The 25,553-nt window shown below is 39.5% G+C and overlaps 1 protein-coding gene across 1 annotated transcript in view; it reads right to left on the minus strand.

Moving 5' to 3' along the window:
- Positions 1-25,553, minus strand: part of DEUP1 (deuterosome assembly protein 1) — a 94,508-nt gene that overhangs the window by 7,635 nt on the left and 61,320 nt on the right. Inside the window, exons 10-12 of the mRNA XM_077484989.1 lie at positions 24,354-24,536; positions 17,728-17,915; positions 2,378-2,648 (exon numbers count right to left, since the gene is read on the minus strand). Coding sequence (XP_077341115.1) covers positions 2,378-2,648; positions 17,728-17,915; positions 24,354-24,536 — 642 coding nt within the window. The remainder of the gene's footprint in view (positions 1-2,377; positions 2,649-17,727; positions 17,916-24,353; positions 24,537-25,553) is intronic.

The following is a 25,553-nucleotide window of genomic DNA, read 5'->3' on the forward strand; positions in this document are numbered from 1 at the left end:
AATTGGTAACACTACACCGCAAAGGACTCAAATCCTGCAGCGTCCGCAAGATCCCCCTGCTCAAGAAAGCACATGTACAGGCCCATTGGAAATTTGCTAATGAACATCTGAATGATTCAGAGGAGAACTGGGTGAAAGTGTTGTGGTCAGATGAGACCAAAATCAAGCTCTTTGGCATCAACTCAACTCACCGTGTTTGGAGGAGGAATGCTGCCCATGACCCCAAGAACAGCATCCGCACTGTCAAACATTGAAGTGGAAACATTATTCTTTTAGTGTTTTTTCTGCTAAGGGGACAGGGCAATTTCCCGCATCAAAAATACGATTGACAGGGGCCATGTACTGTCAAATCTTGGGCGAGAATCTCCTTTGCTCGTCCAGGGCATTGAAACTATGTTGTGGATGGATAGTCTAGCATGACAATTACCCAAAACACATGGCCAAGGCAACAAAGGAGTGGCTCAAGAAGAAGCACATTAAGTTCCTGTAGCGGCCTAGCCAGTCTCCGGAACTTAATCCCATAGAAAATATTTGGCGGGAGCTGAAGGTTCGAAACCAAAACGTCAGTCTAGAAAACCTTAAAGAGGGATTTCACTGGGAAAAAAAAAGCCAGCAGCTATAAATACTACAGCTGCTGACTTTTAATTGATCCTTTCCTGATCCCTCCTGTATTGATTTGTATCCTGATCCCTCCTGTATTGATTTGTTGGCGCTATATAAATCCTGAATAATAATAATAATAATAATAAATGGACACTCACCTGTCCCAGGGTCCAGCGGTGTTGGCAGCCGAGGCCGATCGATCGGCTCTCGGCTGCTGCCGCCGCCATTCTGGGTGAGGGAAACAGGAAGTGAAGCGTTGCGGCTTCACTTCCCGGTTCCCTACTGCGCATGTGTGAGTCGTGCAGCGCAATAGGAATGGTCTGCGCTGTCTCTGGGACCCGTGTGTGTCCCAGCAGACAGTGCATCGGGACAGGAAGAAGCATAGACTCCCGTGGGAGTCTATGCCCGTAAGTGGGTGCAAATACCTGTCTTAGCCCTTGTACACATGGTCGGACATTCCGACAACAAAAACCCGACGGATTTTTTTCCCCGACGGATTTTGTCCGAAACTTGTGTTGCATACACACGGTCGGACAAACTAGAAAATCCGACCGTTCGGAACGTGATGACGTCTGTACGTTACAACAGGACTACATTCAGGCTAGTAGCCAATAGCTTTGGTCTTGTAATTTGATCTGAGCATGCGTGGCACTTTGTCCGATCGGAATTCTCTACAAACGAAGTCCTATCGGAGCATGTTGTTGGAAAATTTTATATTCAGCTCTCAAACTTTATTGGTCGGACATTGACGGAAAAAGTCTGATGGAGCCCATACACGGTCGTATTATCTGACAACACGGTCCGATCGGACATTTTCCGTCGGAATTTCCGACCGTGCAAGGGCATAGACAGGTATCTGCACCCCCCTGAAAGGTGCCAACTGTGACACCGGAGGGGGGGGGGGGGGGGGGGGGGGTTCCGATGAGCGGAAGTTCCACTTTAGGGTGGAACCCCGCTTTAATGACTTGGAGAGAATCTGCAAAGAGGAGTGTGCAAACCTTGTGGCCAACTACAAGAAACGTCTGACCTCTGATTGTCAACAAGTGTTTTGCCACCAAGTCATGTTTTTGAAGGGATTAAATACTTATTTCACTCATTAAAATGCAAATCAATTTATAACTTTTTTGATATGCGTTTTTCTGGATTTTTGTTATTTTGTCTCTCACTGTTAAAATAAACCTACCATTAAACTTATAGGCTGATCATTTGTCAGATGGAAAACGTACGAAATCAGCAGGGGATCAAATTTACCCTCACTGTAATTGGCATGCTGCAATAGATTACATTTTTGTTTGTGAGTTTTAGGCTCCATGTACACTGAAGCTCATAAACGGAAGTTTTTGCTTTTTTTTTTTTTTTTTTTTACAGCCCATAAACTCCCCTCTATGTTATCCTATGTGTCCATGCACACATGGATATTTTTGGATGTTTATCAGCAGTGGAGTTTATGGGCTGTTTTCTAAACGCCATAAAATTGTGTTCAGGAGTCGTTTTTCTGACCACAAAAAGGCCAAACGCTCAAAAACATGGCTCACCAGTAACTTTTTTTTTTATGGATCAAAAAAGTTAAAAACCACTAATAAACACTATTGCAAAAATGTAAAAAAAATAAATAAATAAATAAAAAGTTGAAAGACTCACCGCAAAGCTACGGCTTTTTTTAACGTTATTTTAACGTCCGGTGTGCATGGAGCCTTATGATATAAAATGATGCATGCACAATACATACAATTGTGATTAAATCATACACAAGCATTAAATAAGTATTACTTACAGATGTAGAAGTTCCATCTAGCTGATCATAAACACAAATCAGAGACAGATCCATGTCTGGGAACTGGTGGCCACTGTGTAGAGATGTCTCACTATTTAGAAGAGGCAGAATGGCTTCCAGGCAGCTCTGATCCATTAGGAGGCTCTGGGATGGCGTTCCCCAGCCACTGTTATTCGGAGTAAGCTGGCAGGCACCCCGCAGTGTTAAATTATTACTTGTGGTGTTTTTTAGCCGTTTTAGCTTTCCAAGGTGATTTTCTTCATTACATAATCTGAAATAAAAAGTATGATTACAACGTTAAACTATTATTGCACCAAACTCATATCTGACCCAATGAATAAAAAAAATGTCATGTGTGCAATGAAGAGGACCTTGAAAGCTGTAATGAAAACATTACACAATCTCTGCAAGCGTAAGAAATGGTCTCTGCTGCATAATAATGCAGTATTAATGTCACAGAAGATAAACACAATTCATGTACTGCAGAGCAAACATTATATATTCAATTACAGCCAACTACAAAATGAGGTTAAAATTAAAATACCATTCTACAAGCAATATTGCCACGCAAAGTTATATGAATAGTATAAACACACACGCCAAAAAAAGTACCTGTGTACAAAGCCAGCTCCATAAAGAGATGGTTTGATGCGATTGGTGTGGAGGAACTCAAGTGGCCTTCACAGAGCCCTGACCTCAACCCTACTGAACACCTTAAAGAGGATCTTTAGTCGTTTTTGAACATTTTTTAAATCAGCAGCTACAAATACTGTAGCAGTTTACTTTTAATAGACACTTACCCATCCAAGGATCCAGCGCAGTCCTCACCCAGGCCTGTTCTTTGCCGGTTTCTTGGGTCCCTGGTGCCACCTTGTTGACTGTGGGAAGCTGGTTGGCGCTCTATGAATGGTCCCACAGCCTCCTGGGACCTGTAAAATGTTGGGGAGGAGGAGGATCAGAATAGCTCTTTTAAAGTGAAGTTCTGCTTTGAGAATGAACCAGAATGCCAACTGTAATTCAGGTCTTCTCATCCACGATCTGTACATGTCGCAAATGCTCTTTGGGCTTAATGGGCAAACATTCCCACAGCCACACTTTCTTGTGGAAAGCCTTCCTGGGAGAGTGGAGGCTTTTTTTGGCCCCAAAGGGACCAGGGTGGGGGCGGGGGGGCCTCTCTATATACACGTATATGGTTATGGAATGGCATGTCCATCAAGCACCCAAAGATGTGATGATCAGGTGTCCCCAAAATTTTTTGATTAAAGCTCTACCCACTCAGACAGTACAAATTGCTATAATATACATTTGCATAGAGATCTGCACAGTTCAAGCCAGTGGATATAGAGTAAAGTTGGCCAGCGACAGATCGAAATTCAGCTGATTCAGCAGAAACAGGATGAATCTCAATCAGTTTTTGGTCATCCCTGCTCAATAGAAGATGATCATTTGAATACAATGTCCCAGTTGGAAGGGGGGGGGGGGGGGGGTGGCGTTCCTGCATCCAACTTGTTTGTGTGGATGGAGGAATCTTTCATTCATCCAGCTGGCTGAGCAGAAAAAAAAACCTCCACCAGACGAATAAAGAAAAAATATCCATGAAGACTCCTTAGATGTATGACAAAATTTTGTCCAAGGCCAAAAAACCAGGAAGAAATATATATATATATATATATATATATATATATATATATATTTTTTTATTAAAACCACCAAATATAACATACCTTCCTATTTACAAAGACTAGTAGCATAAGGCTTTAAAATAGTTAAGGAGTTTACTTCCACTTTATGTCCCCTTTTAGGAAAACAATGGAGTATTGTCTGTTAAAGTAAACATTTACTTTTAGGTATTTTTTTTTTTTTTGATATTTTACATACAAATTTAACCAGTTCCCGACCACCGCATGCAACTATACATTGGCAGAATGGCACAGGTGGGCAAATGGGCGTACCCGCTTGTCCCTCCTTCAGAGTGGGCTAGTAGGCGTGTGCTCCCCGTGGAAGCGTACCCGATGCCCGGGCTCGATGTCCGCCAGTGGCCTGTGATCACGGCGAGCAGAGGCAGAACGGGTGCTATGCAAACAAGGCATTTCCCTGTTCCTCCTAGTGACATGACAGAGATCACTGCTCCCTGTCATCTGGAGCAGTGATCTCCGTTATGTTCTAGTGAGCCCATCCCCCCTACAGTTAAACACAGTTAACCCCTTGATTGCCACCTAGTGTTTAACCCTTCCTTGCCAGTGACATTTATATAGTAAATCGGTGGCTATTTTTAGCTCCGATCGCTGTGCAAATGCCAGTGGTCCCAAAATAGTGTCAAAGGTGTCCGATCTGTCTGCCGCGATGCTGCAGTCCCGATAAAAATTGCAGATCGCCGCCATTACTAGTAAAAAAAAAATATATATTAATAAAAATGCCATAAATCCACCCCCCCCCCCCATTTTGTAGACGCTATAACTTTTGCACAAACCAAGCAATATACACTTATTGCGATTTTATTAACAAAAATATGACGAATACATATCGTTCTACACGGAGGAAGAAATTAATTTTTTAGGGATATTTATTATAGCAAAAAGTATAAAATATGGTTTTTCAAAATTGCAGTTTTGTTTATAGTGCAAAAAAGAAAAAAAACGAGGTGATCAAATACCAAAGGAAAGCTCTATTTGTGGCGAAAAAAGGATGTCAATTTTGTTTAGGTACAGTGCCACACGACCGCATCAGTTAAATCGACACAGTGCTGAATCACAAAGAGTGCTCTGGTCATTAAGGGGGCAAATTCTTCCAGAGCTGAAGTAGTTAAAAATGCTCCAGCCAGTGGCAATCCATTGTGGGGACCAACTTTAAAAGCACAGCTCCAAACCAAATACAAATTTATATGTCCATCAGATTTTATTTATTGCAGCGTCAACAGCCGGCGGGGAGATTTTTCCATTCTTACTTTGTAGTTACAGAGAAAAGAAATGGGCAAAATTTCTAACAGGTGCTAAAGACAATTAAAAAGGAAGACTGAGAATCTCTGATGGGCATTAATGTCTGTCTCTAATGAGGAGATCCCTCACTTTGATCACCAGGATAGAAGTTTCCCGTGATGGTGACAGACCATGACAAAACCCAAATATGTAAGAAGCAGTATGAGTGGCACACCAATGGTCAAAGAGTCTTTATTTTCTAAATTATAAAAGAAGAGCCAACTCATTTTAGAGGTTTAAACACTCTACCTTCACCAGGGCTGAAATATTAACAGCTTGCTGACCAGATGCCATCATTATTCCGTGGCAGGTCGGCACGATCCCGTGAGCCGCCGTAGCTAGAGGTCAACGGATATGGGTTTCTCTCTGGCCGATGCTGATATTTAGAAATCGTGGTGGAAGTTAGGCCTATTTTTTTTTTTTTTTATTTTTTTTTTTAATATTCCCTTCGTCTCATAAAATCTAAGAGTTAAACCCCTTTCACACTAGGGCATTTTTTCAGGAGCTTTTGGGCTAAAAACAGCGCCTATGAAGTGCCTGCAAAATGGCTCCCCTGCAGTCTAAGCCCTTGTACACACGGATTCATTCCAGAAGAGGTCTGGAAGTGATGTTGCATGCACACAGTCGGACTAAGTTGTTGGAAAATCCGATTGTACATAACGTTATTTCGTTATGACGGGACTACGTTCAGGCTAGTAGCCAATAGCTTTGGTCTAGAAATTTGATCTGAGCATGCGTGGCACTTTGTCCGTCGGAGTAGGCTACACATGAGCGGAGTATGTCCGATAGGAGCATTTTGTCGGAAAATTTTACCGGCAAGTTGGAAAAGTTCGTCCATCGGATATTCCGACGGAAACAGTCTGATGCAGACCACACACAGTCGGAATATCTGACAAAACGCTCCGATAGGAAACATTCCGTCGGAATCTCCGACCGTGTGTACAAGGGCTTAGTGTAAAAGCCAGAGTGTTTTCACACATTTTCTCGTTCAAAAGTTTTTATTTTAAAAAACATTGAATATCAACAAATACAGATTATTTAGACAATTATAAGAGAATAATATTGAAGTACTGACATTGCAAGAAAAGATTATAGACTTCAGTTTTCACAAGGTCAATAAAAGAAAATGATAAATACTCTGTATAATGTTTAGATATTGGATAATCTTGTGTGTAAAAAGAATGATTATTACTAGAGAGTTATAAAAAAAAAATTCTCTAAACCGGAGTATGTATTAATATATCCATTTAAAGATTTGAATTTCACAAGCTCTTAACCTTAACTTCAAATATTTGTTTAGAACTAATACTGTATTTTAAGAAAAGACTGAGTTTGAAAAGATAATAGTTCTTGAATATACAATGGAAAAGAAAATAATAAAAAGGAAATGAAAGAAAATAAAGGCTAATGAGAGGGGAGGATGGCAGAACTCCGAAGGCAGATTTTGCAGAAACATTCTGTTGAAAGAGAATCAATCACCATGACGAGAGTATTCGATTGTCAAAGTTGTCTGACATAGTATTTAATCCACGGTTTCCATGTATTGTCAAACTTCGTCAAGAGATTTTTATCTAAAGCATCCATTTTAGCACGTATAAAAGATTGATTCCAAGCTTAGTTTCTGTAATATTCATTGCAGATGTTTTCCCAAGCATTAGCTATAGTCTGTTTTGCGGCTATCAGAAATGAGGAATAGTTTAAATTGTGTCTGAATAAGAGGGGTTTTAAATTAAGAGCCACCATTGGGTCTGGTAAAACTGAACACTCAAATAATTTTGAGGCTATTGCAAATATCTTTTTCCAAAATATGTGCACAATTGGGCACTGCCACCAGATGAGCGTGTATGTACCTTGATCCGGACAGCCGCGAGAACAGAGGCCAGGATTGTCTATTGTAAATTTGGCTATTCCGGAAGGAACCAAATACCATCTCATAAGAATATGATGTCTCAACCGCCAATATATTTGTAGAAGAAGATTTGGTATTAGACCATATATGGGACCAAATCTTGGGATCAATTGTACAATCAAGGTCTTTTTTCCCCGTTTTCACACATTTTTTCCACATTTTGTCATGTTACAGGGGGGCTGAATACAAATGCACATCAGTTTTCACATATTTGTAAAAAAAAAATAAAAAAAAATAATGGAAAACAATTTATCATTTCCCTTTCACTTCACAATTATGCGCTGCTTTGTGTTGGTCCATCACATAAAATCCCAATAAAAACACAATTACGTTTTTGGTTGAAAAATGACAAAATGTGGAAAATTTTCAAGGGGCAAGGATATTGTTTCAAGGCACTGTATGTAATAGGAAAATTACATAGGATAGTCTTTTTAGGCTCGAACACAAGAGCCCAAAGGGTTCTGGGAATGTTGGAGGCTGACAACAGATGCGTGCATTTGGTATCTGCATATATAAGACTTGTAGGTGCAGGGAATAATTCATGCCGTCGTCCTTAGAGCTCAAGGGACCAAAACAAAAAGAACAAATAAATATATTCCTTTCATCCATATTACAAACCAATTTAATAGAACACCAACTGAGCGTGATCATTTATATAACAAATATTCTATTTCCGTAATGGTGGAATGGTTCCTCTAGCATTTGTAATTTTCCTAAAAGGCGGCTCGAGCCCTCTTTTCCTGTGTGGCTGGGACATTAATCTGATGTATTAGCATACATATCTGTATTATAAAGAACGCAGCCCAGTGTAACCATGGTGAGCGCTCACTGTAACGGCGAGCGCTGGGCTCCATGCAGAGTTATATAGAGATTTCACTATAGGGATTTTTCTTTATACTTCAACATCTTGCAATAAAATAACACCAGTCCAAGGAGGCAATATGTTGAATTGTTAATGTGAGCAATATGGACTTTTTGGAAAGTCCATATAACTTTAAGTCCATATAATATTACTTTTATTAACATAATTTTTATGTTAATAAAAGTAAATTAGTATTACTGTATAGACCGTATTGGATACCTTAAATGTCCCTCTTTTCCTTTGATGCGTTACTTCCGATGTGGTATCCCATATTGGTTTAGATCACTTCTTTATTATAATTATTATTTTTTTTATTTATTATCAGATTCAGTTTATTACATTTTTTTCCATACAAACAAAACAAGAGATCGATGGACCATACAAAAGTAAGGCAAAGTGTTTAACCGCTTGCCGACCACCCGCCGTCAATTAACGGCGGCAGAATGGCACTCCTGTACAAAATGCCGTAGCTGTATGGCAAGCACTTTAAGGAATATAGGGCGCATGACGTAGGAGCTCGTGAGTGCGGCCGGCAGCCCCGATGGCCACCGGTTACTCACGATTTCCCCTGAGAAGGAAAGAATGGAGATCTGTCGATGCAAAGCGACAGATCTCCGTTCTGTCAGGGGTGAGGAGAGCGATCTGTTGTTCCTAATGCATAGGAACAATGATCAGTCTCCTCTCTCAGGCAGTCCCCCCCCCCCCAGTTACAATCACTCCTTAGGTCACACAATTAACCCCTTGATCACCCCCTAGTTCCAGTAACATTTATACAGTAATCAGTGGATTTTTATAGCACTGATCACTGTACAAGTCTCACTGGTCCCAAAATAGTGTCAAAAGTGTCCGATATGTCGCAGTCTTGATAAAAAAAAAAAAAAAAAAAAATAATATATATATATATATATATATATATATATATATATATATTTTTTTTTTATTATACACACATACATACATACACATATGTATGTATGTATTTATTAATAAAAAATGCTATAAATCTGTCCCCTATTTTGTAGACATTATAATTCATGCAAACCAATCAATATACGCTTATTGCATTTTTTTTTTACCAAAATTACCATGAGCTCCAATTCTTACTCTCCATTCCCTAAAACCATTCAGAAGAGGGAAGCAAGTAAAAGAGAAAAAACAAGTAAATAGAAAAAACAAAAAACTTGTAAACTTTAAAAAAGTAGGTGTACATACACACACACACACACACACACACAGTTAAAAGGTCAAGTTTCTATGATGTTATTACAGCACTCAGTCTTTGGGTACGAGTCTATCAGCATAGCAGATCTTGACTTGGCAATATTTGAACACTCTTCTTTGAAAAAAAACACTCCAAATCTGTCAGATTGCGAGGGCATCGCCTGTGCACAGCCCTCTTCTGATCACGTCACACATTTTCAAATCGGATTCAGGTCTGGGCTCTGGCTGGGCCATTCCAAAACTTTCATCTTCTGGTGAAGCCATTCCTTTGTTTATTTGGATGTATGCTTTGGGACGTTGAAAGATAAAGTTCCTCTTCATGTTCAGCTTTCTAGCAGAAGCCTGAAGGTTTTGTGCCAATATTGACTGGTATTTGGAACTGTTCATAATTCCCTCTACCTTGACCAAAGCCCCCATTTCAGATGAAGAAAAACTGCCCCAAAGCATGATGCTGTCACCACGTTTCATGGTGGGTATGGTGTTCTTTTGATGATGTGCAGTGTTGTTTTTGTGCCAAACATATCTTTTGGAAAATTAAGGCTAAAAAGTTCAACCTTGAATTGATCAGACCAGAACACATTTCCCCACATGCTTTTGGGAGACTTCAGATAGGTTTTTGCAAAATTTAGCCAGACTTGGGTGTTTTTCTTTGTAAGAAAAGGCTTACGTCTTGCCACTCTACCCCATAGCCCAGACATATGAAGAATACGGGAGATTGTTGTCACATGTACCACACAGCCAGTACTTTCCAGATATTCCTGCAGCTCCTTTAATGTTGCTGTAGGCCTATTGGCAGCTTTCCTGGCCAGTTTTCTTCTCGTCTTTTCATCAATTTGAGAGACATCCAGTTCTTGGTAAGGTCACTGTTGTGCCATATTTTCTCCACTTGATGACTGTCTTCACTGTGTTCCATGGTATATCTGATGCTCTGGAAGCCCTCTGGGGACCATGGCTTATGCTGTACGATGTGACTAAGAAAATTTCAGGAAAGACCTACTAGAACAGCTGAACTTTGGGGTTAATCAGAGGCACTTTAAAATGATGGCAGGTGTGTACTGACTACTATTTAACAAGAGTGTGAATGTGATTGCTTAACCACTTGCTTACTGGGCACTCAAACCCCCCCTCCTATCCAGACCAATTTTCAGCTTTCAGTGCTGTCGCACTTTGAATGACAATTGCGCGGTCATGCAACACTGTACCCCAAATTTTTTTTAAAAAAAAGAGCGAAGAACGGGTAATTTTTGTCTGTCATTGATGTATGCTGATGAGGCGGCACTGATGGGGACCGATAGGTGACAGTGATGGGCACTGATAGATTACACTGATAGGCAGCACTTCTAGGTGGCACTGATTGGCACCACTGGTGGGCATTGATAGATGGCACTTGTGGGCACTGTTGGTCGGTATAAATGAGGCATAATTGTCTCTTCCTCTTAGGGACCGATGTCCCTTTAAGATAAGCCGGTGATCGGCTTTTTTTTTCTCCTCTGTCAGCGTGAGGAGAAAAAAAAAAAAAAACGATCACTGAGCTTTTGTTTACATCATGTGATCAGCCGTCAATGGCTGACAGCTGATCACATGGTAAGGGGCTGGGACCGGCCCCTTACTCAGATCGGTGATCACTCGAGTTTCAGTGACTCGGTGATCACAGAGCGATCCGCGCGCACCCCATAGGGCACATGCAGGGAGCGTGCACAGGGGAGGCCATCATATGACAGCCTCCCGGGAATTCACACGGATGTCAGGTAGTTAAAGCTGAACTTCAGTCATTTTTTCATCTTTCCATCCATTAAATCTCTGCAGCATATTTGGCAAATACAGCATCACGGTATATATAAAATAATACGCAAAGTGGTTGGAGGGAAGCTTCAGAATGGCAAAGATATTTTTATTATGAATTATGTGACTGCAGTTCCTCCAATTCCGAAAACAGCGACATCCCCAGTTAGAGGATTTGCACTTATGCAACCACACTATTTTAGTTTTACACCCCACCTCCTCCAAAAGATTTCAGTATGTTTTTCAACTGAGTTGTACAGTTTACAGGTTATATTAAAAAAGGTGGAAAAAGTTTATCTTTTTCTCCTTTTTTACATCACAGTAACCTGACATTTTAACAGGAGTATGTAGACTTTTTATATCCTCTGTATAATGGTTTGCATTTCCTTGAAATCTTAAGAAATCCATGTAATACTGGCACCCCATATTAAGTAAAAACATTGCTTATGTAGCATCATTACACTGAACGGGAGGAGGTTCTTCCTCCAAAAATTCTATTTTGGACAAATTGTATAGGAGCTAGACCAGGGGTGTCCAGCCAGGCATCCCATATATGTTCAAATTTGATTGGACTATCTCTATGTATTTAAACCAATTTCTACTTTGGCAATGTTGCATTCACAGCAACATGGGATGGAGATGTTGTAGAACCATTTCTGTGCTAGAAGTTTCCAAGCAATAAATACAATTTTAATGATAGCTGTGTATATGTGTGGTGTAGAGCTACTCATGTAACCAGCCCACGAGACAAAAGTTTAGTGTCTAACGTGAGATTAGGATTCCATATACTGTTTATTGATCCAAGCATCTTTATCCAATATCTCGTCAGTTTGGACACATCCATAGCATATGAAGGAGTGTGCTATTACATTTTGGGCAAAGAGGGGCGTCCCTCTTCTGCCAAGCATGTTGTTTCTGTGGAGTAAGATAGGTGCAGTGTATAATAAAAAGCTGAGCAAGTTTCTGAGCTGATGACAGAGACTTTAGGACCATTCTTCATTTGAGACATGTTCCAGGTCCTCTGACCATCTAATTCTACACAATAGAGACATAGCATTGGAAACTTGAGACATGAAAGAGCCATATAAAGACGAGAGGTTACAAGTTGAGCAAGTATCTCTGGGTCACCCAACTGAACTTAAATCGGGTGGAAATGGCATGCCTGAGCTGTAAGTAATGGTAGAATATATGGTTCAGTAGACCATATTCCTTTCTTAGTGTCTAAATTGACCTTCAGAAAATTGCGGGATGTTGTGTATACCAAAACCAGACCAGTTCATAAATCCCTGAAGTTTTGTAGTTCAGGGTAATTACTGTTCTTAAATATGCCCGACATTGCACCAACAATCCACCAATTGTAGGTGCAATGCTCTGCAGGCTCCTGAGAAAAAAATATATAGTTTTCTACCTCCAAAAATAATAATAAAAAATAAATAAAAAAAATAAATTAAATTATATATATATATATATATATATATATATATATATATATATATATATATATATATATATATATCCATCCAGGTGAACCTTAAATCCTGCAAGGGGGGGGCATTACAATGGTAGATTTTGTATAATTTCCAAAGTTCAGATTTGGTAGCACTCTTAACTGACCTTTCCATTATGGCCCAGATCTCAGACAGAGACAGAAGCAAAGCCTGCTCCCACTCCACAAAATAAATAAATGAGAAAAAAAAAAAAAAAAAAAAAAGTAAAGTTCTTCTTTATTCTTACAGTGAAAGCAAATACAACCCCAAATACAGATCTTTTCATTGCACTTTTACATAATACAAAGTCGTATTTTAGGTTTATAGGTCCCTTAATGGAAAGAAGAATTCAGTAGGAACAAAAGCACAAGGCTACAGATGAAGAATAATGACAGTCTTTTATTCATTAAAAGCATGGCACCTCAGACTGAGTCACATTTAATTGCTGTATGACTAATTTAGACACACAGACTCCTCACAGAGTCAGAAGAAATAAATGTAATAAATGTGAATAATTACAGTTCTGACTATGAAGACAGAATTGTGACCATTACAATTAGAAAGGGCTCGTGAATAAAGAAGCTTGTATTTATCATGAGCGTACTCATGGGTTCTGATGCTTGGGACGGCAGGGTGGGGGGTGTGGAGTACCAAGCTTTAAAATGTTTAAACTGGAATACCCATTTCACTTATTTGGTTTCCTCCTTCTGCCCAACTCTAGACATTGTGTAGCAAAATTCAGCAAGAAATCTGTAGGGGGGAAGGATATGAAGATGGAACCACTCATGGGCAGCACAGTGGCTTAGTGGTTAGCACTTTGGTTCAAACCATGTGCAGTTTGTTTCGTTCCGAATTGAAATTCGGACTAATTTTCAGTTTTGAGAAATTTGAGTGTATCCGAATTATTTGAATTACAATAGTACTGAATTTAAATGAATCCAAAATAATTTTTTTTTATCAATTTAAAATAGTTTTCAAATTTGAAAGGTTTTCATATTCAAAAACTTTTCAAATAGTTTTCACTTTACAAAAAGAGAATAAAATAGAAAATAAAAAAGGAATGGAAAAAAAAATAGAATAGAAAAGAATAAAATAGAATAAAAAAAAGAATAGAATAAAATAGAAAGAATAGACCCATCTTTTGAAATTAGAACTTCAAATAGAATACATTTTGAACTAATAGCAAAAGAATAGAAAAAAATAAAATAAAAATAGAATAGACTATAATGGAATAGAATAGACAAGAAAAAAATAACCACTTCCCAAAATTCAATTTGAATATAAAAAGAATAAAATATAACCATCTTCCGAAAATGGAATTTTGAATAGAAAAGAATAGAACTAAAAAAAAATAATATAAACAAAGAATATAACCATTTCCCAAAGTTCAAAAAGAATCAATTCAAAATTTGAATAGAAAAGAATAGGAAGATGCTTATAGTCTTTCGATTATAACCATTTTCTTTCTATTATCCTATTATATATTTTTTTCTATACTATTCTGTTATTTTCTATTCTAATCTATTCAAATTGATTCTATTTGAAATTTGGGAAATGGTTATTTTTTTATTCTATAGTTTTTTTTAAATTCTATTATTTTATGTTTGAAATTCAGAAGATGGTTATATTATATTCATTTTGTTTTATTGGATTTTGTATTTTATTCAATTTTTTTCTATTCTATTCCTTTTCCTCTTCTTTTCTAATTTTATTATCTTTGGAAATGGGGAAAAAAAAATAAAAAATCCTTCCATTTCGAAAAATTTTGAATTTGGAAAAATTCTAATTGATTCGAATAGGAACGAATGAAACTAATTCCGAAAAACGTATTAAAATATTTTAAACTAAAGAAATTTATGTAAATAATGAATCAAAACAAAAACGAAACTGCGCATGTATAAACCCTGCTTAGGACACTATCTGCATGGCGTTTGTATGCTCTCCTTGTGCTTGGACAGGTTTCCTCCGGATACTTAGGTTTTCTCTCACATTCCAAAGGTAGATTAATTGGCACCTCTCCAAATTGGTCCTAGCATGCATGTATTAAATTAAAAGGCAGGAACTTATGTGAATGTGCTGCATGTAAATTGATGCTGGATATAAAAAACAAAACAAAAAAAATGTAATAAATAAAAATCTACAAAGACAACATTGGCAGGAATCTGACACTGAATAAGATTCTCTGTTCGTGACAAATGAAGGCGAACAGGGACTGCACGCAGTTGCCGCACATTTGTCAGCAAAAAACGGGGTAAAATGGACAGCGAGGAGGCGTCACATTGCGTCACCGTCTGTCAATCTCCAAGTTTGAATGCAGATCACACTTTAGTGGAGAGGTAGATTTAGACGCACGTTCAACTTAGCAGCTTGCTTGTTTTTCCATCAGTGTTTAATAAACCCTCCGAATTGTTTTTAGACTCCAATTTCTTCTACAATAATTGAAACGCCAATAAAAAAAACTCCAATAATAAAAGAAATGCACGTCTCCGGAGACCTGCAGAATGCAGCCGCCGCTACAAGTTTAACCATTCCTCATTAGCCCACAGATTTGTTTACCTGAGACAGCATTTAACACCTGGACTATCGCTCGCTAGCAAAGGCTTTGTGCTCATTAGCGTCACCGAAAAAAAAAAAAATAACTGTTCCCAAAGTAGTTTTATTAAAGGCATCATTCGTACCGTCTGCATTGTTTCTGGGCTTCTAGCACAGGAAAATGTAGTCCTGCTTTAACCACTTGCCGACCGTATAATTTACATATAAAGGTGGCAAGTTGGCTCTGCTGCGCTGGATCACGTACCTGACACTTCTGGGTAATGGGCGTGCATGTGCGACCCCGGCAGCCACACTCCGCTGTGATTAGACACAGCGGGAGCTAATCTGCGGGTACCGCGGACTCGATGTCTCCCGATTATCCAGCAGAGGGGCAGAACGGTGGTCTGCCTATGTAGACAAACCCAGATCGCCGCTCTGACAGGAGGGAAGGTACGGATCCTGTGCCTCTGCAAAGCAGGGACAAGAATCCATGTCTTCTCCTAGTAAAAGCCCTTTCCACAGTACACTAAAACACTGGCTAGGAACACAGTTAACCCTTTGATCGCCCCTGTTTAACCCCTTTCCATCCAGTGTCATTAGTACAGTGACAGTGCATATTCTTAGCACTGATCACTCTATTGGTGTCACTGGTCCCCAAAAAGTGTCAGTGTCCAATTTGTCCTCCGCAATATCGCAGTCCTGCTATAAAAGTCGCTGATCATCGCCATTACTTGTAAAATAAATAAAAATATGCCATTGTTTTTAAATGCTATAAAACATTTGTGCAAACTAATCAATATATGCATATTGTGATTTTTGTTTACCAAATATATGTAGCAGTATACATATTGACCTAAATGTATGATTTTATTTCATTGGGTATGTTTCATAGTAGAAAGTAAAAAAAACAAAACAAAAACAAAACAAAAAAACAAAAACAAAAACAAAAAAAAACAAACAAACAAACACAGGTGATCAAAAACCACCAAAAGAAAGCTCTATTTGTGGGAATAAAAGGACATACATTTTATTTTTGTGTACAGTGTTGCATGACCAGTTAAAGTAACAGTGCCGTATCGCAAAAAATGGCCTGGTCAGGAAGAGGAGTAAATCTTCTGGAGGCCAAATGGTTAAAAAAGGAAAAATAAAATAAAATACAATTGTACAACTTGAAAGGGATCTACCTAGAAAAGGTTTTGACACAAGAGTCACACAATTTCACAAATTTTTCCATTTGGATTGAATTGGAAAAGGGTGCTCCTTGGTGAAAAGTTGTGCGATTATGGGTGAAAACACAAAAAGAGACCCCAAGTGTCTATATAGGGAAACGTATTTTCAGTTTGTGCATTGAAGGGTTAAATCCCTTCATATTATGTCCCGGAGACACAACAGGAAATCAGAGGAAATCTTTGCAAAGTGAAAGAAATCTCAACTTCCAGAGTCATCAATGGAAGAGATATCTCCATCAGAGGATAATGCCTTACCTCTTGCTCTAATGACACCTCATACTTTTTGTATTTTTCTCTTGGTGAGAAGTCACTAGGAAAAACGAGGGGACACTCCCTACATATGATTAAAGCCTGACAATGGGTCTATAATTTTCATACTCTATCCAAAACAAAAAATATTTTTACATAGGCATAAATATGAAACTACAGATATCTGCCATCTGTGAACCCTCCTTACCCTTAGATCTATTTTTATATCATGAAATACCCATTTTTTCTATTATTCTTAAGCCCCATACACACCATCAGATTTTCTGCTGATTTTTGTCTTCAGATTTACCAAAACCATGTAGTGCAAGGGCCTGCCTGATTGCATACAACTCCTAAGGTTTGACCTCATATTATATGGTTTTGGTAAATCTGAAGACATAAAAAAAAAAAAAAAATCAGCAGAAAATCTGATAGTGGACAGGGATTAGAACCAGTTATGTTTTATCGATGTCTCTATTCATCCTGTTTACCATTATCGTTAAAAGTGAAAGAAAAAATAAATAAATAACAAAAATTGTGGGTTGTCCCCAGAAAAGTAAGAAGAAATCTTCCAATGAGTACACTAGTTCTGGTGACCTGGGGGTCCCCAAGAGATTCCCTTAATTTACAGGGATTTCCTCTCACTTCCTGTTTTGGCTATGGGACAGGAAGTGACAAAGATGGCTTACTCTATCCAAAATGATAGAAAAAAAAAAAAAAAAAAAAAAAAAAGGTTTTTCCTACAATTCTACTTTAAGCTATAAAAATCACAGGTCCTTTTCTTGGCAGTAATGGTGGGTGGTCTGTCTTTCTAGATAGAGAGACACTCAGTTTAGGAGTACTGCAAGCCAAGACTGTTTGATGATGCCGCCCCCCCCCCCCCAACTTTAGGGGCACAGTCTACAACAGCCTGGGCTCACGGGAGGTGGGTTCAAGTAGGGTTCAAGTAGGGTTGCCCCCCCCCCCCCCCCCAACAGATGCAAGTTGGCATTTTGTTTTAAAATTAAATCTTGAAGTTGCAATTTAGAGCACCTCCGATTAGTACTACAGAACTAGTTTATGCTAGGTAAATTAATTAAAATGAATTAACTGGTTCATGCATACCTTTGCTGGTTCTCTTGGCTCTCTGTTCTGCAGGTAGCGCTCTGCCATGGAGCATCTTTCATCCTCTCTGGCTGCTCATCCAGTATCTTTTGCTCTCCATTACTGCACTTCACTGGCTCCTCTTCCTCTTCTGGTAAGGACAGACTGTATCCGGCTTTGTATGTGGATTCTGCTGGACAATGTATTGCCTAAAAGATGTATTACACAACTGATTAGGTCACAGGGACAATCCAACATAATGTTCCCACATATCTAGAAATAGATCAGAGTATTCTGCACTCTTTGGTACATACTCTGTATGGAGCATGTCATGCCGTACAACAGTAGCCATCAACCCTGTCCTCAGGGCCCACTAACAGGCCAGGTTTTCAAGATAACTGAAATACATCACAGGTGATATCATTTTCTGTGCAGTGATTGCAGTATTCTAGTCTGCATATCCCCAAGGTAATACATAAAACCTGGCCTGTTAGTGGGCCCTGAGGACAGGGTTGATGACCACTGCCGTATGGTCCATGGCAGTTCTAAAACACTCTTTGAGTCCCATGTCACACTTGAGATGTGGAATTTAGGATCTCTACGGACAACATGTGGACAGTGAAACATTCACCTGCTTGCATGCGTCCTAAACTGGCTGGGTAAATGTAATGTGGCTCTGTTGTTGGTGACTTCGGCAGCATTTTTGAAGGTGATAGAGCAACACGCTGCTGATCCAGTCGGCACATTTAGCTATCCTGTTCTGTTCTCACCAGCAACAGGACTGCATGTGAGATGGCCCTACATTTTTCTGAGTATTGAACATGGAAAAAGAGTTTTCACTAAACCACAACCTGTGAAACTGTTGCATGCTCTCGGACATACTCTACAAACCACAAATAGCACGCTTAACGTGAGTATATGGGTAGGCTAGACTCTCCTGATTTAGGGTTGTCACTTCATCCCTTTAAACCCAAACACATATGAATTACACAGGTTCTGAGGCCAATTAAATGCATATAAGGCACAGAGATTAAATTACCACCTTAATCAGCCACAGTGTAATTAATGTGTTCGGGTTTAAGGCCTGATTCCCACCTATGCAGGTTGCAGTTTGCATATTCCAGGTGAATTTTGAGTTTTTCAATACATGTTGTTGTTTTATTGAAGTCTATAGAACTAAAATCCAGAAAAAAAAAAAAAAAATCACTGGTCCTTTCCATAAAAAGCACAGACATGAACTACATCCATAGGAAACCATGTTAAATAGACTGTAGTGCGTTTCTGCAAAACTGAAAATGCACAAAAAAAGAAAAGCAGGTGTGAACCAGGCCTAAAGGGATGAGGTGGCAACCCTATCCTAACTAGTCAAGAACATTTATAAAATCTTCAATGATAAACGATGCACAGCATACGTGTGAAAAAAATAAGGTGCGTTGGTGACAAGTTTATATTAAATTTTTATGTGCCTCTTAATTACAAAACTTTTGCACTTGACATAAATGCCTACTCACTAAGACTAAGCAAAAGGAAAATTGTACATTTCATATTCCTTATTAATGTTGGCCTCACAAATATCTAATAAAGCCTCTAATATAGTGATCTTAAATGACTCATACCGTAGGAACGTGATTGTAAACTGACCATATGGACAAGCCAGCCCATTCTCCTTTCAGGAATGTGCTATTTTTCTTAGAAAGTCATTTTTCTTGCAGTGGGGGTTGACCATTTCCTACACACAAATCCTAGATTACCACAACCAAAACCTATATGACCTCAGTTTCATCTTCAGAGCTTGCAATCATGCATGAGTCTGTCTGATCACCTGTGTGCCACGCTGCATATGCAGATGGGACTCTGTGGTCGAAACAGCATCTTTAGTTAACCGCTTGCCGACCCGCGCATGTACATTTGAAATCGGCAGAATGGCATGGCTGGGCAAATGGGTGTACCTGTACGTCCCTTTGAATTTCCCGCCGTGCTGGCACGCGCGCACCCCCGTCGCGTGCTCTGATCACACCCGTGGATCCTGCAGACTATGTTCGCCAGTCTCCCAGCGATCATGCCACAGGAGAGGTAAGAATGGGAGATGCTTTTGTAAACAAAGCATTCCCCGTTTTGCCTAGTGACAGGACAGTGATCTACTGCTCTGTCATCGAGAGCAGTGATGACGGTCCTGTGTGTGTTCAAGCCCAGCCCCCTCACAGTTAGAATCACTCCCTAGGAAACACTTAACCCCTTCACCGCCGCCTACTGGTTAACCCCTTCACTGCCAGTGTCATTTACACAGAAATCAATGCATTTTTTATCGCACGAATCGCTGTATAAATGACAATGGTCCCAAAATAGTGTCAAAAATGTCCGATGTGTCCGCCATAATGTCGCAATCATGATTTTAAAAAAAATAAAATAAAAAAAAACCGCCGCCATTACTAAAAATAAATAAAAATGCAATAAAAAACTGTCCTCTATTTTGTAGACGCTATAAATTTTGTGCAAACCAATCAATATACGCTTACTGCGTTTTTTTTTTTACCAAAAATATGTAGAAGAATACATATCGGCCTAAACTAAGGAATTATTTTTTTATATATTTTTAGGGGATTTTTATTACAGCAAAAAGTAAAAAAATATAGCTTTTTTTCAAAATTATCACTTTTTTTCTTTAATAGCGCAAAAAAATAAAAAATAAAAAAAATAAATGGATGATCAAATACCACCAAAAGAAAGCTCTATTTGTGGGGAAACATTTTTGGTTTGGGTACAACATTGCACGACCGCGCAATTATCAGTTAAAGTGACACAATGCCGAATCACAAAAAGGGCTCTGGTCAAAATATATCCTTGCTATAGGTGTAGGCCATTTACATACCTCCCAAAGCCTGGCTGAAAAGTTCCCAGAGGTTTCATTATCAAATCTGCTTTGTTGCTAGAGGCCCAGCGGTTACTGTTCACCACCAATGTTCTGGAGATTTAAAAAAAAAAAAAAAAAAAAGGAAGAAGAAATGGACTTTATAGGTACGCATAAAAAATTATTACAAAATGTATTAAGAATTGACAAATCAAAAATACAATTCCTAACAATTATAACTGGACAATACAAAAAGAAAAAAAGGAAATGTTAAAGGGTTTTTTACATTTCCGTTTTTTTCTTTTTGTATTGTCCAATTATAATTGTTGCTATTTAATTGTATTTTTGATTTGTGAATTCTTAATAAAATTTTGTAATAATTTTTATACGTACCTATAAAGTCCATCTTTTTTTTTTCAAATAAAATATCAAAAACTACTATTAGGATGTGGCACGTGTTGTATTTTGGGTGTTTTGATTGCCACCCTAGACCTAGGGCATAGCAATCAATTTTCTTCCACCAACACTGTTCACCGCCATCATCACAGGCGTGAGCTCTTTCTCCGATTCAAACCCCTTCACATGTCATCTCTCCCCTGATGCAGTAGCTCAGAGTTTAGCATTTGAAAGGCAGGGTGGGATTTGGTCATCGCCGGGAGTTTTTCAGTCAGGCTTAGCGAGGTACGTAAACAGCCCACATCTATAGCAGAGACATTACTTAACTTTGGTCAAAGCTGCACCGTTTTTTTTTTTTTTTTCCCTATAGGCACTCCTTACCTGCATATGCTTTTTGGTAAAGGTGAACTAACCAATTAAAGGAACTGTATACTGACTGCACATGGCTGTATATGCTAGGATTTTCTAAGTGGAGTTTACAAGGAATACCACACTAGACACTGCAGACAAAATGAAGAACGTTCTGCAGATGGAAGTTATTCCAACTGTTCAAATTTCATCCAATCGTTTTTACAGTCAGATTTATCCTAAGTCCATTGTCTTTAGGAATACAAAGTTGCACAGTCTCTGCTTTCTTCTCAGGCAACATTTTATTAGCAGTGAAATCAGCAAACGAGGAAAAAGATTCGGAAATGCCATCCATTCACAGCGTCATTCAACAAAGATGAAAGCCACCAACCCGCACCTGCTGCAGGGATTTTTGGCGATACAAACGTTCGGGTGAACAAGTGATGTTCTCAAGAAGCGTCTGACACCCGGCAATTGATCACGTCTGTCTGTTTTTATAGCCGTATAAATAAAAGCTGTACTTTGTAGGCCTTCCAGCTACTTCACAGACTGATGAATGCCAAGACACATGACAGATGAGAGGCGAGGAATGGCGCACGGCCTGTGGGAAGGGGCGGAGGAGTCCTAAGTCTCTCACCACGTTAGATGAGTCTTCTTAGGCATCAAAAGACATATCTACAAAGCACTGTATAGGAATATAGTCTACGGTAGCTGCCAAGCCAAATCCAATTGCAGCTGGACGGTTTTTCATGATAATTGACAGCTCTGTCTTATCACTTTGGGCTCAGTTTGGTTGGTGTAAAAACTGCAAGTAGAGCAGGGAGATGCTGATTGCACAGAAAGAGCAATGCTAGCATACATACACACATGGACAACTTGTTTTTCTTAGAAAACAATGGACTTGGTTTTTTAAATCATAAGTTCGCCTTTGTAAAAATAAATAAATGCACATCTTTTTTGCAGGTTAAAAAAAAAAAAAAAAAAAAAAAAAAAATGTGCATGTATTATCTTTTACTAGAAGCCTGGAAAGCAGATGGTGGGTGCAATGCAGGACTCCTTCAGACTGTCTGTTAGTTGCTCATACAGGAAGGCAGTTACACACCGACAGGAACAAACAATTCACTACCATATTTTTCGCTTCATCAGACACACTTTTTTCCCCCCAAAAAGGAGGGGGAAAGGTCTGTACATTTTATGGAGCGAATACTGACTTGGCCACAGATAGCAGTCTGAGCGGCCAAATGGAGTATGGCTACAGTGGCTGCTCGGGCTGCCCTGTCTTTATCCGACTGCCAGGCGGATGTGATGAAATCCTCACGAGGGAATGCCAATCTGTGTGAGGTGTCCCCCCCTCCTAGACAGAACACTGATCCAATGATACACTGAATCAGTGTGATGTGTACCATAGGTGGCGGGACTTTGTTAGAGTGGGCGCCAGGATATTCAAATCCGTGATGTGACAGAGTTCTGCGTGGTAAGGCTGCATTTTATGGGCACAGGTCAGGCTGCATCTCACGGGCGCTGGTAATTATTTTAGTATACCATTTGGTTTAGAATATTTTTTCTTGAATTCCTGATCTAAAAACCTAGGTACATCTTATGGAGGGAAAAATACGGTACCTAATGTTCACCGAGAACTACAAGCTGGCAACCTCAAAAGGATGTCATTACTTGTAGTTCATTCATTCACAGAACTCTGTTAATGAAGGACATGGCCAGGTGGGCTAAGCCCCACACAGCAATGTATTTTTTTTACATTTCTGATAGTGGTTTAGGGGGAAAAGATCCCTGGATTGTTGTCACTAGAGATGGCGGGTCAGGGAACATGTTACATATTCCAACCTAAAAAAACGGGTGGAACATGTAACATGTTCCCAAAGGTGAATTTATTGTTTAAGCCAGAACATTGACCCCCTAGCTACCTGAGGACCTGTCACCATTTTTTCTGGTAAAAAAAAAATGCATTTTTTTTTTTTTTACACTACAGCCTGTAAGGCATTTTACCTGCAATCAGCAGATCACGGATGCAATGCCAGGACCCTGCAGACTCCGCCACTGTCTGCTTGTACATCCTGTGCACTGAGAATCAGTGGACTACTTATCAGCGCCCTCGCAGTTCCTTGAGAAGTACAAGTTGTCTACCGCTGGCCAACAGTATTTTGTAGTTCATTCATTCACAGGAAACTGACCAAATAATGAGCGGCTGTGTCCGCCCACACAGCTGCGTCATTTAAATTGTGTTGGCAGCAGGAGGTGGATGTATAGGAGCAGGTTACATGTTACACCCCAAATATGGGTGTAATATACGTCTAAAGGTGAACCTAGCCTTTAATCATGATAAAGGATTCCAAGAGTTCTACGGGTTAGCAAAGTGAAAACACAGCAAAGCACCCTTTAATTGAAACCTCAGGCTGTGTGACCAGGGGATCAGGGATGAGTGAGCTGGGTAAGGTTCTGTAAACCACAGGTGTTTCACATGCCACTGTAGTCCTCAGAGATAGCCGAGACCGATTTTAACAATGGAAACGATTTCTGGAAGGGTCCATGAGTACTTTTTAAACTTCTTGAACAGATATAACAAAAGAACCCCAATGATATATTTTGCTACCCCTAAAAGCCCATTAGGGCAGCTGGAGGGTATTGTATACATGCTGCGGCAAATCGAACTTAGCTTGTTGCGTTTGACGGGTGACCTGTCAAACTCTTTCACTGAGGACTATGTCACAATCGCTAGCCTTTTGGTGCAGTAGTAGAATGGAAAAAAAAAAAATAAAAAATAAAAAAGTTGTTTGGGTACAGCGTTGCATGAAGGCACAATTGTCATTCAAAGTGTGAGCGCTGAACTCTGAAAAATGGCCTGGGCAGGAAGGGGGTATAAGTGCCCAGTACGCACCATGCACAGTAAATGGGCACCAATATTACAGGTGCTCTTTAAGCATCTTAAAAGGTGTCCTGACAGTCTACCTGTAAAAGTAAACGAGGTCCCTCCATTTGTGTAAATAAGCCAGCAGATGAAGGATAGCCTTACTGGAACATGCATTTACAATTGCCATACCTGCTTGTTCTCATTTTCCTGCTCGCTGACGTGTAATCCCCGCTCCAGTTCACAGACTTTCTCCCTCAGGGTTGCCATAGTGACATCTTGTTGGTTTAACTTTGCAGTCAGGCCATAGAGGTCTGCCTTCAGAGTCTCCAGGCCGGCACCCCCATCCTTCTTATTCTGGGGATCTTTCTCAGCCTGTCAAACAGAGCAAGGACGGTATTAAGTGTCCGTATTCACAGCATACACAAATGACTCAAAAGACATTACTTTAAGGATAGTTCACCATTACCAAAAAACGACCTATCTGTAGATAAAAACAAACTGTGCAGCTTTGACTAAAGTTGAATAATAACCTTGCCATAGGTGTATGTAGACCATTTACATATCTCATCCCTCAGCCCGATTGGAATACTCCCAGGACATTGCTAGGATGTTGCTTCAAACCTCCTTACATGCTCTCTCTCTCGCCTGATGCAGTAGCTCTTAGCCAAGCGTTTGAGAACTCATTCCACTGATGGGGAAGGTGAGCAATAACAGCTGGGCCTCTCTTAGCAATGGCCTAGCAACATACTGGGAGTTTTCCAGTTAGGCTTCTTGAGGTAAATAAATGGCCTACACCTATAGCAAGGGCGTTCAACTTTAGTCAGAGCTGCACAGTCCGTTTTCGTCTACAGACGTCCCTTTTTTGCATTGGCTGCTTTTTGGTAAAGGTTAACTAATCCTTTAACGTGAAAGAAAAGCCAAAACTATAAACAATGCAATGAGACATGAAATAATGGATTTATATTCTTTCAAGAGCTGATGTGGCCAGTCTCTATAGCAGTATTTCTCAGCCACCAGGCCATGGCCCACTGCTGGGCCATCTTTTCCCCTTCTCTTTGGCCTCCAGCCACCTGCACATCTCTTAAAGTGGAAGTAAACCCATCGATTAAACAGTTAAAAAAAAAAAAAAAGGCATGCCGGGAATGCCAACTGCACATTGGCTGTGCTCTCAGCCAAACTATCAAACCGTCCAATGGCTGGTGTCATAACAAATCACATGTGCAGCACCATAGCAGTTGAAGATTAAAACAGAGGCAAAGATGGCAGCTTCCTCGGCTGAAAACGATAGGGGAGTTTACTTCCACTTTAAAGCGGATCTTCACTGCATCTCAGCACCACAAACCAAAAATACCATTTCATTTATTTTTAATATTCAAAGCCTACTCCTCT

Source organism: Lithobates pipiens, unplaced genomic scaffold (genome assembly GCF_037356315.1).
Source record: "Lithobates pipiens isolate NorthernLeopardFrog02 unplaced genomic scaffold, aLitPip1_a1.2 Scaffold_17, whole genome shotgun sequence".
NCBI lineage: Eukaryota > Metazoa > Chordata > Amphibia > Anura > Ranidae > Lithobates > Lithobates pipiens.